The 18,729-nt window shown below is 32.4% G+C and overlaps 1 protein-coding gene across 15 annotated transcripts in view; it reads left to right on the top strand.

Annotated features, from left to right (window-relative positions):
* The first annotated feature begins 2,037 nt into the window (after positions 1 to 2,037).
* Positions 2,038 to 18,729, top strand: part of fgfr2 (fibroblast growth factor receptor 2) — a 131,537-nt gene continuing 114,845 nt past the window's right edge. For 11 of the 15 annotated variants that reach the window (XM_073919390.1, XM_073919392.1, XM_073919387.1 and 8 more), the window contains exons 1-2: positions 2,216 to 2,576; positions 9,644 to 9,900. In XM_073919390.1, coding sequence (XP_073775491.1) covers positions 9,720 to 9,900 — 181 coding nt within the window. In that variant the 5' untranslated portion in view covers positions 2,216 to 2,576; positions 9,644 to 9,719. Of the gene's footprint in view, positions 2,577 to 9,643; positions 9,901 to 18,729 lie in introns of all 15 variants that reach the window. The other 4 variants (NM_001243006.1, NM_178303.3, NM_001243004.1 and 1 more) reach the window with 1 other exon arrangement.

The raw sequence follows: 18,729 nt of genomic DNA, 5'->3' as shown, positions 1-18,729 counted from the left end.
GATAGATAGATAGATAGATAGATAGATAGATAGATAGATAGATAGATAGATAGATAGATAGATAGATAGATAGATAGATAGATAGATAGATAGATAGATAGATAGATAGATCGATCGATCGATAGATCGATAGATAGATAGATAGATAGATAGATAGATAGATAGATAGATAGATAGATAGATAGATAGATAGATAGACAGATAGACAGATAGACAGATAGATAGATAGATAGATAGATAGATAGATAGATAGATAGATAGATAGATAGATAGATACTGTAGATAGATAGATAGATAGATAGATAGATAGATAGATAGATAGATAGATAGATAGATAGATAGATAGATAGATAGATAGATAGATAGATAGACGGACTGACAGACAGACAGAGAGACAGATAGATAGATGATAGATAGATAGATAGATAGATAGATAGATAGATAGATAGATAGATAGATAGATAGATAGATAGATAGATAGATAGATAGATAGATAGATAGATAGATAGATAGATAGATAGATAGATAGATAGATAGATAGATAGATAGATAGACGGACAGACAGACAGACAGAGAGACAGATAGATAGATGATAGATAGATAGATAGATAGATAGATAGATAGATAGATAGATAGATAGATAGATAGATAGATAGATAGATAGATAGATAGATAGATAGATAGATCGATAGATAGATAGATAGATAGATAGATAGATAGATAGATAGATAGATAGATAGATAGACAGATAGACAGATAGATAGATAGATAGATAGATAGATAGATAGATAGATAGATAGATAGATAGATAGATAGATAGATAGATAGATAGATAGATAGATAGATAGATACTGTAGATAGATAGATAGATAGATAGATAGATAGATAGATAGATAGATAGATAGATAGATAGATAGATAGATAGATAGATAGATAGATAGATAGACGGACTGACAGACAGACAGAGAGACAGATAGATAGATGATAGATAGATAGATAGATAGATAGATAGATAGATAGATAGATAGATAGATAGATAGATAGATAGATAGATAGATAGATAGATAGATAGATAGATAGATAGATAGATAGATAGATTGATTGATTGATTGATTGATTGATGATAGACTATATAAACAAATTAAAATATATGAAACACTAAAATATTAATATTAAAATATATTGAGCTATTCTTTTTATATAAAAAAGAAAGTTTTGCACTCTATGACTTTATGATTTAATGACTATTTTGTTTAGAAACAAAACATCTAGGCCAGTGGTTCTCAAACTGTGGTACAAGTACCACTAGTGGTATGTGGGCTTCCTTCTTGAGGTACGTGGATGAATCAAATATGCCATAAGCACATGCCAAATAAATTTAAATAAATGATCAAAAATGATTTATATATGAATATGATGACATAAAGCCTATATTTATAAGGTCCAGGTGCTGATAAACATGGAGTTTTTTTTTTTTTTTTACTTTTTAAGAACAGTAACTAACCACTTTTAACTTTAAAAAGCACATTTTATTTAAATGTTCTTAATATTAGGAACTAATACGGCTTGTTTTTGAACTGTACAGAGCCTCAGCTGCTTTACTGGACCTAATACACTACTGTATTTCAATACTACTCATTATGGTGGTACTTGCAAAGACAACTTTTTTTCTGAGGTGGTACTTGATGAAAAACCACTGACCTACGCTATATTTCAGCAGCATGTATCGTTGTAACCCTGTGATGTAGCAATACAACATAAACGCTCACACGCATTCTTTGTGTGATGGAAAGTTTGAAAACCTTAAATCCGTGAAATGGAAAGTGTCATGGCCCAATTATGTATGCAATTTAAAAGGCCCCGGGGGTCTCGGAGACCCCCAAAGGGTTAAAAACAGGTTAACAGCCACTAGGTGGCGCTGTTGCAGTGAATCAATGGCATGCTAGCGCACTGGAGGTGGTGTGGAGGCGGAGGGAGAAAGGGAGACCCCAGTTCCGGACAAACTTTGCAGGATTGCGCAGAACTGGTTGAGTTGCTCGGAGGAGCCGGAGCTCTGAGGGCTGTGATTGGAGGAGAAAGACCGAGTCCAAAAACTATCAGCCAGGAAACGTCTCGAGTTTCAGGGGGGAGTGACATTTCTTCAAGGGGTTGGAAAGAGAGAGAGAGAGAGTGAAAAAAAATCTCCGTAAACCCGACAAAGCGTCCGAGTACGGCCAGTATCCTCAGAGACTGCGCTCATGTCACTGGATGTGTATTTTGGGATGGATGTTTTATTCCGTGTTTGTTCTCGGGTATAGCTGAAGGCTGCAGCGCGTCCTGCTGAAGACTCAAATACAGGGTTCGCGGACGAAAAACGAAAAAAAGTTTCTGGAACGCGTCACTTTTTTCCCTCTTGAAGGATTTACGCAAACACGAACGGATACTATCTGTGGGTCGCTGCTGGCATGCGAGCCTGTCGTCGGTGTCTTGTTGGATTTGGGAATAGGGAATAGTTTTGGTCGCATTCCTGTCTGGATTCGGCCCATGAGCTCCCTGTTTATATGCGGATCCTGAAATTCGCTGTCTGCTCTTTTTCTGTAAGTTGCTCGTGTTTCTTTTAGCACGTATATTTAGCCTTTTTATTAATGCAACTTTTAAAAAGTTTTTAGGGGTGAAAATTAAAATACGCAATTAGTGCCCACGAATTTGCAATTTAATGGTAACAAATTGGGAAAGTTGTGCACTTAACTGCAAATAACAAAACTTTATTTTATGATCAAAAGTGGTTCTTTTGGGTTATCTGACGTAATATTTTCACTTGATACATATGCATGTTTCTTTCTTTCTTCTTTAATTACATGATTAATGTTAAAATATTAATTTCTGTTTTATGAAAGCACTGAAATTACTTGCACTGTGAGAAAAAAGATTAATCAGCCTTTAAACTGAATGGGAAATAAAAGATGCAATGCTAATCTAAAAACAAATATTCATAAAATATGTTATATGTGCATTACTGTATAGTTCAAAGATAAAACTGATAAATCCAACCCAAATCACCACAACTGATTTGTTCCTTATCTTAATCCAGTGTCGTTATTTAAAAAAGGAGGATTACAATGCATTCACAGCATACTGTGATAATTCACATTTCACAGCCGTTCACATTTAGAACCCTCAAATCTAAATTCCGATTCGAATTAAAAGAGCAACCGATTTTTTTGTTGGTGTTTTTACCGTAATAGGCCTACCTGTTGTTTTACTTTTACAAAAAAAACTGTCCCTTTATCACAGTCCTCGCAATTATCTTCATTTCTGTCTTGCTATCTGGATACAGTTTATTTTGGCATGGTAAAAAGTGTGTTTTGCATTGCCTTGCCTAGATATAAACTTTTGGAAATCTTCGTGTTGAAAAAAAAGAACCCATCTAGCAATAATTAACTTTAATCATAATTTAAATACTGATTAGAGTTGATAATGATAAAATCTGGCCGTTCACAAAGTGATCTAGTTAGACTTCAGTAATAAAATCATGATAAACTCATTGCGGTTGCAATAAAGGACCGACATTAGGTTTAAACAACAATTGAAATGTAATCAAAGAACGCAGTGCAGCTGATTCCAGTGGAACATCAGTGTTTTCTTTGCATGAACCGTAAATCCCTTCTGTGTCTGCTGATTTGAATGTGAATGGATGCTGATTAGCGCCTTCAGATTGAACTAAATAAATGAAATGAAATAAATGAAGAGAGTTGTCTAAAACCATGCATTTGAGAGAAAAGTTCTTCAAAGCTGACGTCATGCAATGCATTAAGAAATGTTATTGAAAATAATGCTTAAGCCCTGGCGGTGATAAACACCTTGCCTCTCCAGCACGCGCAAAATGCGTCCCGCGATTTCAAGTTCTGCCTTCAAGTATATCTGAATTATCCTAAATAAGAGTTTCATAGTCGGAAATTGTACATGAACAACATCTGAAGCTATAGGCACAGATGTGAAACTTAGAGATGATTCTGATACCTCAGTTTCAGAGATGGATGGACTATAAACTTTGAGAACATTTGCTTTTAGTTTAATGAGTTTTCCTATTAATTTGTAAGAGAACAATAGCTTCTCATTAGTTTCTCCACACAACAGCGACATCACATTGTCTAGAAGTGCATATTTGGAAACATATTTTATGCCTTATAAACACTAATTAGCATGTAGTTGACCGAAATTTCAGAATCTCTGCTTGCAGTGTAGTTTAGCATGCAATGGGATGCTAGCCTATTTTTTATTTTTTTTCGACAGTAAAGCAATTGAATGGAATCACAACCCCAGTATGTGTGTAGTATGGCACACATCAGTGCATTAATTACCATACCTGTTCATTTTCAATGATGTACGATCAGAAACGAGTGCTTTAAATCCGAACATTTACAGCACCAAACCCCGCATTGCTCACCTCTTACTGTATAAGCTCGAGTAAATACTGCAGAGGACCTGTCAATCATCTCATACGCATTAAAACTTGATGTAAGTACACGCTGTACTTGCGGATCGATACCGCTTTTACGCGCAAAGATCTCCAGAGAGTGATGTGCGCATGTTCGCGTGATTCCCGCGTTTTTGATTCCTACTCACGTTAGAAATCGCCTTATTCATTAAGTAAATCAGTACTACACTGCCATGTTGTAAATGCAAGTAATGTGCAGAGACAGACAGACAGACAGACAGACAATGAATTGTAAAGGGATAGTTCACCTGAAAATGAAAAATACCTCATCTTTTATTCTCCCTCATGTGGTTTTAAACATTTATGAGTCTTCCGTTGAACCGAAATGAAGATATTTTGACAAATGCTGGTTTCGGTCACCCATCAACTTCCATAGTTGGAAAAAATCACAGTGGAAGTCAGTGGATGCCAGCTACCAACATGTTTCTAAATATCTCCTTTTGTGTTCAACAGAATAAGCTCAAATAGGTTTGAACAAGTGAGTAAGTGATGGCAGAACTTTCATTTTTGAGGGAACTATCCCTTTAGATGCTTACATGTCTCTGTCAAGATGCATACATGTATAAAAAACAGTAAACAAACCATTGTTATTTGCTCTAATAGGGTGATTATTAGTCTTTATAAAGTCTATAACCAAAGATTGCAGACGCTGATGAAGGTGTGTGTCGGGTGTAGTGTGTAGGTGTTAGATAGTAGAAAGCATCACAGCTTTGGTATGTTTGTGGCAAGGCTCGTTTAACAGCATTTTGACATGTGGCCCTTTAGTTATCATCTCTTTCATGAGTCAAGGCCTACGCACTGTTTTTAAGGTCATGCTTCAGCTGATTTGAAAAATTGCTATCACTTTACTTTGATGAGCCACACGTTTGTTGAATTTAAGTTACATTGCAACTACATGTCAACTAATTCTCATTAGAGTATAAGACTGTTAGGTAAGGGTTTGTGACGTGTACTTGCAAAGTTTCTTATAGTCAGTTAAATGTGTTGGTGGAGTAATGTCAGCAGATATTAAGCAGACAGTTGACTGATACTCTAATGAGAATAAGTTGGCATGTAGCTGCGATGTAAATTGTAGTCAACAAAATGTGCAATAGGGACCAAATTAAAGTGATACCAAAATATTCAGACTTGAGTTCATGCTGGTTGGAGGTTTTATGGTTTGTGTATACACTGTAAAGGATTCCTATAATAAAATGTGATGGTAATAATGATTTTTGTTACTTTAATTTTAATAACTTAATCAGGTTTTTATCTAATTTTGCACAAAATATAATATTAATATAATAATGAGTCTCATCATTTAATTTTAGCCTTTACTATTTTGATATTTTATTCTGTAAGTTGAGATGACTAGGAAAGTTAAGTTGATTTAACAACTAAAACTTTAGGCAGCAAGATTATTATTATTATTATTATTATTACTATTATATTTATTTATTTTTTAAGTATATAAGTCTCTACTTTAATTTGAATAACTTAATCAAGTTTGAACTATTTTAAGTACCACAAACATTTAACCTGATATTTTTAGTCTTAATGTTTTTTAGTATTTGTAGTTTAGAAATATTTCTGTAGATTCAACAAAAAAAGTAGGCAGGAATATAATTATTATAATGATTTATTTTACATGTTATAAGTTCAGTGTTGTTAGGATTGAAGGTTTTATGATTTTTGTATATAATGTACAGTAAATATGATTTTTCTTTACTTTATTGTAATAATTTAATAAATTTTCATCTAATTTTGCACAAAATGTAACATTTGCACAAAATTTAAAATGATATAAAATATTAAAGTCTTATCATTTATTTTTAGTCTTTAATATCTTATTCTCTAAGTTGAGATGATCAGGAAAGTTAAGTTGATTCAACAACAAAAACTTTTGGCTGCAAGATTATTATTATTATGATTTGTTACTTTAATTTTAACTTAATCAGGTTTCAACTATTTTAAGTTACACAAACATTTAACCTAATATTTTAGTCTTATTATTTTGAGTATTTTTAGTTGAGTAATATTTCAGTAGATTCAACTAAAAAAGTAGGCAGCATTATTATTATAATGATTTCTTTTACATGTTATAAGTTCAGTGTTGCTAGGGTTGAAGGTTTTATGGTTTGTGTATACAATGTAAATATGAAAAAAAAGTTACTTTAATTGTTATAATTTGATATATTTTCATCTAATCTTGCATCAGTTATTTTTAGTCTTTAATATCTTAATATCCTATTCTGTAAGTTGATGACTAGGAAAGTTAAGTTGATTTAACAACAAAAACTTTAGGCAGGAAGATTATTATTATTATAATGATTTCTTTAATATTTCATGAGTTTAGTGGCATCACGGTGGCGCAGTGGGTAGCACAATCACCTCACAGCAAGAAGGTCGCTGGTTCGAGTCTTAATAAATGCCGGCTGGGACAGTTGGCATTTCTGTGTGGAGTTTGCATGTTCTCACAGTGTTGAATTGTGGCTGGAAAATCATCCACTGTGTAAAACATATGCTGGAGAAGTTGGTGGTTCATTCCGCTGTGACAATCCCTGATTAATAAAGGGACTAATCTGAAAGAGGATGAATGAATGAATGAATGATGTGATTTTCACATGAAGGAATGAATGAATGAGTTTAGTGGTGCTTTTACAGTGTTTAGTGGTGCACTGTAAAAATGCTATGAAAATTAGTTTTTGTTACTTTAATTTTTAAAACTTAAAATCAGTTTTTTTTATTTACGCTTAGTTTAACTTAATATTTTAAGTCTGTATTCTGTATTATATTCTGTAAATTGAGATGGCCAAGAAAGTTCAGTTGACTCAACTAAAAAATGTAGGCAGCAAGAAGATTATTATTATTATGATGATGATTTATTTTATTCTATTTTTCACATTTTATGAGTTCAGTGTTATGACAAAACGTCATGACGACAATATTTTTATGACCTTAATAACAAATTTGACAACATTGACTAGGAAAGTTCAGATGATACAACATGATAGGCAGCAAGATTTTGTGTGTTGTCTAATTGTTTTAATCTTATTATAGTCAAAAAAATGTGCAATAGGGACCGTCAAAATAAAGTACAGATTAGAGCTGCACGATGCTGGAAACTTCTAAGATTGCGATATTTTTTTTTTCTACGATATATATAGTGATAAGAATAAAATTTCACTAGATTTGTTGAATAACTATTTGGAAAGAATTTATAATTTTAGATTGATTAGGATGATTCTGTAGGGGAGTGCACATGCATAAAATATGAGAAACAATCTACAAGCATAGATACATTTAATATAGAACAGTATACTAATTAAATAAACAGCGTTTTATTGTCGATTTGTCGATTTGTATTCAAGTATACTGTAATAGAATAGTCACATGTAAAATAAAACTGCATAATCTTTTTTTTATTAACAACTCAATAAACTGAATTCGTAGTAATTTGTCAAAGTTACAGTTTGTTCTGCCTGAATGCTTTTCAAACCCTCACACAGTCACAGGCCTCAAAAAACACTTTCAAAATGATAAATTTTAATACAGACTCAGTATTGCGTATACTCATGATGTGACTATTATGAATGATAACATTGCGATATTGATGCCGAAACGATATATTGTGCAGCCCTAGTTGAGACTAGAAATTTTAGGTTCATGCTACGTTTTTTATGGTTTGTGTAACAATATTAAAAAAAAAAATTCATGACAACATTTTTTTGATACTTCAAATTTGATTACCTAAGTTTAACAATAAAAATATAATCTATAATAATTAAGTAAACAATTTTTTTTCAGTTTTACAATGTTTAATTACTGGTGGTTCATTCCCCTGTGGCGACCCCATATTAATAAAGGGACTAAGCCAAAAAAATAATGAATGAATAAACAATGTTTTACTTGATAATATTTTTCGTTAGTTTTTATTCTATATTCTATTTTGTTTGTTGAGACAACGTGGAAAGTTTAGTTGATTCAACAAAAAATAGGCACACTGTTAAAAACAAAACAAATCCTGATTGCCTTAAATTCTTAAATTTTTGAGCTGAATCAAAGTAACGTTATTAGTTTATTGAACATGTAGTATGTTTAAATTAATTAAATCCAACTCAGGCTCAGGCTTAATCCTGTGGACGTTTCTGGAGACTGCAAAATACGTCTCTGGAGATATGTATTTTTGCGAATCCGCAAGGGGCGCAGTGTACGCTTTTTTGTATCTCAAATGTCTCTCAAATGTCTGTCTGAATGATTGACTGGGCAACGAGTCAATCGATTGACCTGCCCATCGGCTTAATTCCCTAAACCCAACCAACGGTTTACAAAAGCCGTCCAGAAAAAGAAAAGGCCTCGTCTGATTTTTGCCATGTTTTCAGATTTTACCACATTCTCACCCTGTTGTACACTTTTTCATTTTATTTTTTGGATTCTGTTTTTGTCTTACCTGATCTTTGGAACCGCTCTTTCCCTGGCTCGAACCCGGTCATCGTCATCGTGGACAACTTCTCGCTGCGTCTCAAGTCCGCTGACGTAAACAACACGTTCGCTTAAAAAAATTAAATGCAGCCATATGTACCTCCTGTTACGTAATTCGCGGTCTCCAGAAACGTCCACTGGGACTACGTTTTCAGAATGAGCCAGTGTTGACTAAATCAGCTTGCAAAATTTATAAAAATTAAGTTTAAACATGATAAACTTATAGTTTAATAAGTTACAAACTAAAAACATCAGCTGTCATGACTAATTTATCATGTCATTTTTTTGCAATGCAGCAATATTTATTAATATGATTTGTTTTTAATTTTATGAGTTGAGGGTTTGCTATAGTTTGATGTTTTATAGTTTGCGTATACACTAAAAATACTAAGACAAAATGTCATGACAACAATTTTTTGTTACTTGCAAATTAATTTTATTTGTTAAATTAATTCATAATTTTAATAATTTAATCAGTTTTAACAATTTTTTAAGATACACAAAGTTTAACTTAATATTTTAAGTCAGTTTAATTCTATATTCTGTATTCTCTACAGTCATCAGTTGAGATGACAAAAACTAAAAAACTAAAAAAAAAATGTTTTTTTTTTTTTCTACATTGTATGCGTGGTTACAGTCTTTTCTAAGTGTCTAAACCTTCTCATTTTCTCCTGGGTGACCCCTTGATCTGTCATCCATCTTCAGCCCAGGTGATTGGTGGGAATTCCAGTGAGTGACCGACCGTACAGCCTGCAGTTGATGGTTGGGTGGAGCCCCTCAGATGGGATCCGTGTCCAGGGGGAGGCCGAGGAGGAGGGGGGGATGTGGAGACACGCCCACCACTGATGGGATGTTCGCCCGAGGGTGGCTTCTGGGTGCTCTCCTGCTAATGACCCTGGCAACGGTATCTGTGGCACGGCCGTCATTGAAGATTGACTTGGTGAATACATCTGCACCTGAAGGTAAGACATTTGAGCGATGGAAGATGCTACTTTAAGAAATCACAACTGCTGCTGCTTAAAGATGCTGTTTAGTTACTATGAAATCAAGCTGCACCTATAGTTGAAGTCAAAATTATTAGGCCTCCTGTGAATTTCTTTCAAATATTTTCTAAATGATGTTTAACTGAGCAAGGAATTTTTAAAAATATTTCCTATAATATTTTTTCTTCTGGAGAAAGTCTTATTTGTTTTATTTCGGCTAGAATGAAAGCGTTTTTTATTTAAAAAAAAAATCATTTTAAGGTCAATATTATTAGCCCCCTTAAGTTTTTTTTTTTTTTTTTTTGATTGTCTACATGACTAGCTTTTATGTCTCATCATCATCATCATCATCATCATAATTCTGACTTCAACTGTATGTGCATAAATTTTTGGTTGTTATTGGGGGAAGTAGGGTTGTCCAATATGATATTATGTATATTATAAACTGTGCAATATGATATATACTGCAATATATAGTGCAATATGATATATTATATACTGTGCAATATGATATATACTGCAATATATAGTGCAATATGATATATTATATACTGTGCAATATGATATATACTGCAATATATAGTGCAATATGATATATTATATACTGTGCAATATGATATATACTGCAATATATAGTGCAATATGATATATTATATACTGTGCAATATGATATATACTGCAATATATAGTGCAATATGATATATTATATACTGTGCAATATGATATATACTGCAATATATAGTGCAATATGATAAATATTATATACTGTGCAATATGATATATACTGCAATATATAGTGCAATATGATATATACTGCAATATATAGTGCGATATGATATATATTATATACTGTGCAATATGATATATACTGCAATATATAGTGCAATATGATATATACTGCAATATATAGTGCAATATGATATATTATATACTGTGCAATATGATATATACTGCAATATATAGTGCGATATGATATATATTATATACTGTGCAATATGATATATACTAAAATTATTCGCCCCCTTTAGCAACATTTTTTTGATCTACAAGTCTACATAACAAACTTTTATGTTTCATCATCATCATCATCCTCATCATCATAATGCTGACCTCAACTATATGTGTGTATATTTTTTGTTGTTACTGGGGGAAGTAGGGCTGTGCAGTATGATATATATTATATACTGTGCAAAATAAAATATACTGGGATATATAGTGCAATATGATATATACTAAAATTATTTGCCCCCTTAAGCAATATTTTTTTTGATTGTCTACATGACTAGCTTTTATGTCTCATCATCATCATCATCATCATCATCATAATTCTGACTTCAACTGTATGTGCATAAATTTTTGGTTGTTATTGGGGGAAGTAGGGCTGTCCAATATGATATTATGTATATTATAAACTGTGCAATATGATATATACTGCAATATATAGTGCAATATGATATATACTGTGCAATATGATATATACTGCAATATATAGTGCAATATGATATATATTATATACTGTGCAATATGATATATACTGCAATATATAGTGCAATATGATATATTATATACTGTGCAATATGATATATACTGCAATATATAGTGCAATATGATATATTATATACTGTGCAATATGATATATACTGCAATATATAGTGCAATATGATATATTATATACTGTGCAATATGATATATACTGCAATATATAGTGCGATATGATATATTATATACTGTGCAATATGATATATACTGCAATATATAGTGCGATATGATATATTATATACTGTGCAATATGATATATACTGCAATATATAGTGCAATATGATATATTATATACTGTGCAATATGATATATACTGCAATATATAGTGTAATATGATATATTATATACTGTGCAATATGATATATACTGCAATATATAGTGCGATATGATATATTATATACTGTGCAATATGATATATACTGCAATATATAGTGCGATATGATATATTATATACTGTGCAATATGATATATACTGCAATATATAGTGCGATATGATATATTATATACTGTGCAATATGATATATACTGCAATATATAGTGCAATATGATATATTATATACTGTGCAATATGATATATACTGCAATATATAGTGCAATATGATATATTATATACTGTGCAATATGATATATACTGCAATATATAGTGCGATATGATATATTATATACTGTGCAATATGATATATACTGCAATATATAGTGCGATATGATATATTATATACTGTGCAATATGATATATACTGCAATATATAGTGCGATATGATATATTATATACTGTGCAATATGATATATACTGCAATATATAGTGCAATATGATATATTATATACTGTGCAATATGATATATACTGCAATATATAGTGCGATATGATATATTATATACTGTGCAATATGATATATACTGCAATATATAGTGCAATATGATATATTATATACTGTGCAATATGATATATACTGCAATATATAGTGCAATATGATATATTATATACTGTGCAATATGATATATACTGCAATATATAGTGCGATATGATATATATTATATACTGTGCAATATGATATATGCTGCAATGTATAGTGCGATATGATATATGATATATACTGTGCAATATGATATATACTAAAATTATTCACCCCCTTTAGCAACATTTTTTTGATCTACAAGTCTACATAACAAACTTTTATGTTTCATCATCATCATCATCCTCATCATCATAATGCTGACCTCAACTACATGTGTGTATATTTTTTGTTGTTACCGGGGGAAGTAGGGCTGTGCAGTATGATATATATTATATACTGTGCAATATGATATATACTGCGATATATAGTGCAATATGATATATACTAAAATTATTCGCCCCCTTAAGCAATATTTTTTGATTGTGTACATGACAAACTTTTATGTTTCATCATCATCATTATCCTCATCATCATAATGCTGACTTCAACTGTATGTGTGTAAATTTTGTGTTGTTATTGGGGGAAGTAGGGCTGTGCAATATGATGATATCACATTGACAAATTTAAAACTCTATTGTTTATCAGGGTTTCCGCCGAGTTTTTAAAAGTCTTAAAATACCTTCAACCCAAAATCTAAATTTTAGGCCTAAAAAATTGTGCTGTAGGTCTTAAATCTTTTTTAAACTAGTCTTAGTTTTCCTTTGTTCATATATGGTTACCCAATCTGGCCAAAACCCATGCACCAACAATCCATCTCATAAACTTTAAACTTTGTATCTGAAAACGTCATTTTTAACTTTTGTTTATCATATTGGTTTAATTATTTTCCATATATTAACATTAGTTTAAAAGTGCTCCGCGGCGCGGTGGCACAGTGGGTAGCACTTTCACCTCACAGAATGAAGGTTGCTGGTTCGAGCTTCAGCTGAGTCAGTTGGCATTTCTGTACGGAGTTTGCATGTTCTCCCCGTCCTGACATGGGTTTCCACCGGGTGCTCCAGTTTTCCCCAAAGACGTGGTAAAGGTGAATTAGGTATGCTAAAATTGACCGTAGTGTATAAGTGGGTGTGCGAATGAGTGTTTCCCAGTGATGGGTTGCAGCTGGAAGGGCATCCGCTGTGTAAAAACGTGCTAGATAAGTTGGCGGTTCATCTGCTGTGACGACCCCAAAATAATACAGGGACTAAGCTGAAAAGAAAATGAGTGAATGTTTAAACAGTAATTCCTTTCAATGTTGTCAGTGTGTTATTATTACATTATATGTTGTCATACATTATTAATTGATTGAATTTACAGAAATGGTACCATATCGTAATATATGTCGTTATCTGGATATAAGAAGACATATATACTTGATGTGGTATTTTTGTCATATTGCCCAGCCCTAAATCGAAGTCTTGGGAAAAATCAGGAATTTGGGTGAAATAAAACATCTCTCAGATGATTATTGTATACACACTACCTGACAAAAGTATAGTCTAAAAGAAAAGAAGCTTAAGGTGCTCCAGGATTGGCCAGCCCAGTCACCAGACATAAACATTATTGAGCATGTCTGGGGTAAGATGGAGGAGGAGGCGTTGAAGATGAATCTAAAGAATCCTGATGAACTCTGGGAGTCCTGCAGGAACGCTTGCTTTGCCATTCCAGATGACTTTATTAATCAGTGATTTGAGTCAGTGCAGAGATGTATGGATGCAGTCCTCCAAGCTCATGATGGAGTCAGACACAATATTCACTCTGTTTGCACTGCAGCATGACTTTATATTCTATACTGGACATTATTTCTATTAACTGACAAGACGTTTGTCTAAGACAAGTCAGACCGTACTGTCCTAATGAAATCATAAAAAATAAAGCCATGATCATATTTTATTTTGGTAAAATAAGCGTCATCTAGAGGCCTTTGCCTTTAATATAAGCCACTTCTAAGACCAAATGATCAACTAGAAGTCAAGTTATTATTTGATGTCCCTAAAACTTGGATAGGCGACAAGACTTTTGTCAGGTAGTGTGTATATTTTTCGTGATATGTAGGATTCCTGATTCCTGTTCCGTGGATCATAAGTTAGTGCAGATTTATGAGATCTGACTTTTCATAAACGCTTGTGTTCAAGACAGCCAGGAAAGCTGAGGAGGTGCTGGTTTGCAGTGAAGTGTGGTTTTTTAGGTTTTACGAGTTGCTGAATGCGAACCCTAGGAAGTACTTCTTTAGCATGGAGCACGTCTTTTGAAACTCTGATAATTATGTGGGGAAAGTGGTTGAAGCATATATCTGGCGTCTTTGAACTGTAAGCCCCGGGGTTTTATAATGTATGGAATTATTTTGCATGTGCTATACTCACAACAGCTCTTTTCAGAAGAGTCGTTTTTAGGATTTTTGTGGTTCCACTCGTAACGTCTCTTTTCCTTTCTCCCCCCATATTTTCTCTCTCTCTCCATCTGTCTGAGTTTAATGTTGTTCGGAGTTGAGGACCACACACATACCTGCTAGCTTGGCATGCAGACGCAAAACCAACCCATATTAGTTTGTTTGGGAAGAAAATAAACCGTATTTGCTTTCAGATTTGAGCTCAAATGAGATTCTCTCTCTCTCTTTTTTTGAAGGTTTTCTGACTTCCTTTTAAAGGGATGTGGTTTGTCAATGTCTTCGTTCTAACTCATTCCACAGTCATTTTATTCGGTTCTTTGACTTAGTTGCGTATTTTGGTCTTAATTTGCCACAGTGCACCATTAGTAGTGATTATTAGGGTGATTTTTCTACTTTGTTATAGTGTAATAGTGGCCCACTACGTGTGGGCAAGTAGGTAACATTGCCTGTTGTGTTAGATAAGTCTCCTTTTGTTCCTCTGGCTTTAATCACTATGTTAATTAAAGGGTTGTCAAACACAATCACTAGAAGTATCCACCCCACCCCCAAACTAACACTGTCCAGATGCCCTTTGACCTCAGGGTTAAAAGAGGTCCATACATGCCCACCAAAAAAAAAAACTGTTTACACACCCAAAGGTCATTAAATAACTGTATGACTTTGTTAGATTTGGAAGAATCTTTGCACTTTTTTCTTATGCCCTTTTAGCCTTTATCAGCCCTTGAAAGTGTCTTCTAAATGACTAAATGTAATATAGACATGTAAATGTAATATACAATGTAATACATCATAATTAATTACATTTAATACATAATATACAATGTAATATACACATGTACTATTTGTAATATACAATGTAATATACACTCTTTTTACAGTGCATTGAATGAAAATAAATCACTTTAAAAGAGATTTTTTTTAAAGTTATTGTGATTAAATATAATCATGTTTGAAACAACCCAAGGGTTAAAAGAAAAAAAAATATATATGATTAATTATATATATATATATATATATATATATATATATATATATATATATATATATATATATATATATATATATATATATATATATATAAACACACACACACACACACACACACACACAGTCGCAATCAGAATTATTAAACCCCCTGAATTATTAGCCCCCTGTTTATTTTTATCCCCAATTTCTTTTCAACAGAGAGCAGATTTTTTTTCAGCCCATTTCTAAACATAATAGTTTTAATAACTCATTTCTAATAACTGATTTATTTTATCTTTGCCATGATATTTTACTAGATATTTTTCAAGATACATTTATGCAGCTTAATGTGACATTTAAATGCTTAACTAGTTTAATTAAGTTAACTAGGCAGGTTAGGGTAATTAGGCAACTTACTGTATAACAATGGTTTGTTCAGCATGCAGTCGAAAAAATATATAGCTTACAGGGGCTAATAATATTAACCTTAAAATGATTTAAAAAAAATAAAAACTGCTTTTATTCTAGCTGAAATAAAACAAGTAAAACTTTCTCCAGAAGAAAAAATATTATCAGACATACTGTGAAAATTTTCTTGATCTGTTAAACATAATTTGGGAAATATTTAAAAAAGAAAAAAAGTCAAAATCATAAAAAGTCATCACAACAAATGTTTTTACTTTATTCTAGGTTAGGGTCAGGGTTAGGATTCAGCTAATTTGTTAAGTTATACAAAATTTAACGTAATATTTTTAGCCGGGTTGATTGAGTTGAGATGACTAGAACAGTTAATTTGATTCAACTATAAAATCTAAGGCATTTTTTACAGTGCATTTAATGAAAATAAGTTGCTTTAAAACTTGCTTTCAATAGAAATAAAAGAGTTTGGAACAACCCAAGATTGAATAAATAAATAAAAAAAATCTGTTTTTTGACAAACTGTAAAATTTATATGACAAAAATTCATTACAACAAATGTTTTAATTTCTTTTAAGATAGGGTTTCAGTCAAGTTGTTTAGTTTTACAAACTTTAACGTAACATTTTAGCCAGTTTAATTGAGTTGGTTGAAATGAGATGACTATGCACTTTTTACATTGCATTAAATAAAATTGAATTGCTTTAAAACTTGCTTTCCATTGAAATGAACATGTTTGAAACTACCCAAGATTGAAAAAAACAACAACAAAAAACTGTTCCTTTAAGTGTACAGCCTCGCTTAATGTCTTAAATACAAAAGAGGTTCTATTGGGCAGTATTGCACTACATTCTGCAGCCAGACATCTTTTGGACTAAGCTGAAAAGAAAATGAATGAATGTTTAAACAGTAATTCCTTTCAATGTTGTCAGTGCATTATTATTACATTATATGTTGTCATACATTATTAATTGATTGAATTTACAGAAATGGTACCATATCGTAATATATTTCATTATCTGGATATAAGAAGACATATATACTGGATGTGGTATTTTTGTCATATTGCCCAGCCCTAAATCAAAGTCTTGGGAAAAATCAGGAATTTGGGTGAAATAAAACATCTCTCTTATTGCATACACACTACCTGACAAAAGTATAGTCTAAAAGAAAAGAAGCTTAAGGTGCTCCAGGATTGGCCAGCCCAGTCACCAGACATAAACATTATTGAGCATGTCTGGGGTAAGATGGAGGAGGAGGCGTTGACAAAAATTCATTACAACAAATGTTTTAATTTCTTTTAAGTTAGGGTTTCAGTCAAGTTGTTTAGTTTTACAAACTTTAACGTAACATTTTAGCCAGTTTTATTGAGTTGGTTGAAATGAGATGACTATTTACTTTTTTACATTGCATTAAATAAAATTGAATTGCTTTAAAACATGCTTTCCATAGAAATGAACATGTTTGAAACTACCCAAGATTGGAAAAACCAAAAAAACTGTTCCTTTAAGTGTACAGCCTCGCTTAATGTCTTAAATACAAAAGAGGTTCTATTGCGCAATTTTGCACTACATTCTGCAGCCAGACATCTTTTGTCCAAAGTCAGATGCTTCACTTTCATTCGTCTTCTAAAGCTGAGTGCTCTATATTGTGGGACTTTGTAAGATGATTTGCGCTTTTCTCCCCTATCATATGATGAGATCATGTGACGGAGGATTAAGTGGCTGAAGTCATGTGATGGGGATAGGCTCAGAGGTTTTGGTGAAAGGTGGAGAGCGTTAACCATACCAGTTTTCTTGTTGTGCAGATGCAACCCAAGTAGCTGAACACTTGCAGGGGGTTGTGCTAAACATGTACCAAACAACAGAATATATCCATTCAACAACAACAACAACAACCTGGCAATGAACGCCCACCCCTGGAGGGAAAATACAGCCCTTATTACACAAAAAAAGCCCACCAAGGGTTCGGTTGTGTTTCAGGGAGGAGTCGCTGCTTTAGATTGCAGTTTAGAGTTTCATGTGCAAAATGGTTATAGCGTGCAATTGGTAACACTTGACAATAGTCTCATTAGTAAATTATAGTTAATGGGTTTGTAGAATAGGTTTAAAAATACAACTTTTAGGCCTTTTATTAGTCATTAACTGCAAATAATGACTTATAATGAAATTATGACTTGTAATCAGGTTAAGACTAGGATTTTAATGCATCATAAGGCATAAACTCAGAAACTAACATCACCTACACTGTAAAAAATGGCCTTGATTTCAACGGTAAAAAACTGTAAAAATGCTACAGTACAAATCCGTAACCTGGTTAACGGTATGTTTCCTTAATACTGTATATACGGCGAATAACCGTAAATTGACTGTCCCAGAATTCCCTGCATGGCACATCACTTTTTATGCATTTTGTTGACATTAATATGGATCTTTTTAGTTGTTTCCTGCGTCAGTTATGTACATTATAGATTTATGTTACATCTAATGTTGATAAACAATGTTTATTTCATGACTTTAATTTTATGCGTGTTACCATACTGGTGTTTAGTAGCAGTTGGAAT

The sequence above is a fragment of the Danio rerio genome, chromosome 13, assembly GCF_049306965.1.
Source record: "Danio rerio strain Tuebingen ecotype United States chromosome 13, GRCz12tu, whole genome shotgun sequence".
NCBI lineage: Eukaryota > Metazoa > Chordata > Actinopteri > Cypriniformes > Danionidae > Danio > Danio rerio.
Note: the sequence above shows the minus strand (reverse complement) of the source record. Positions and strands in the feature narration are given on the sequence as shown.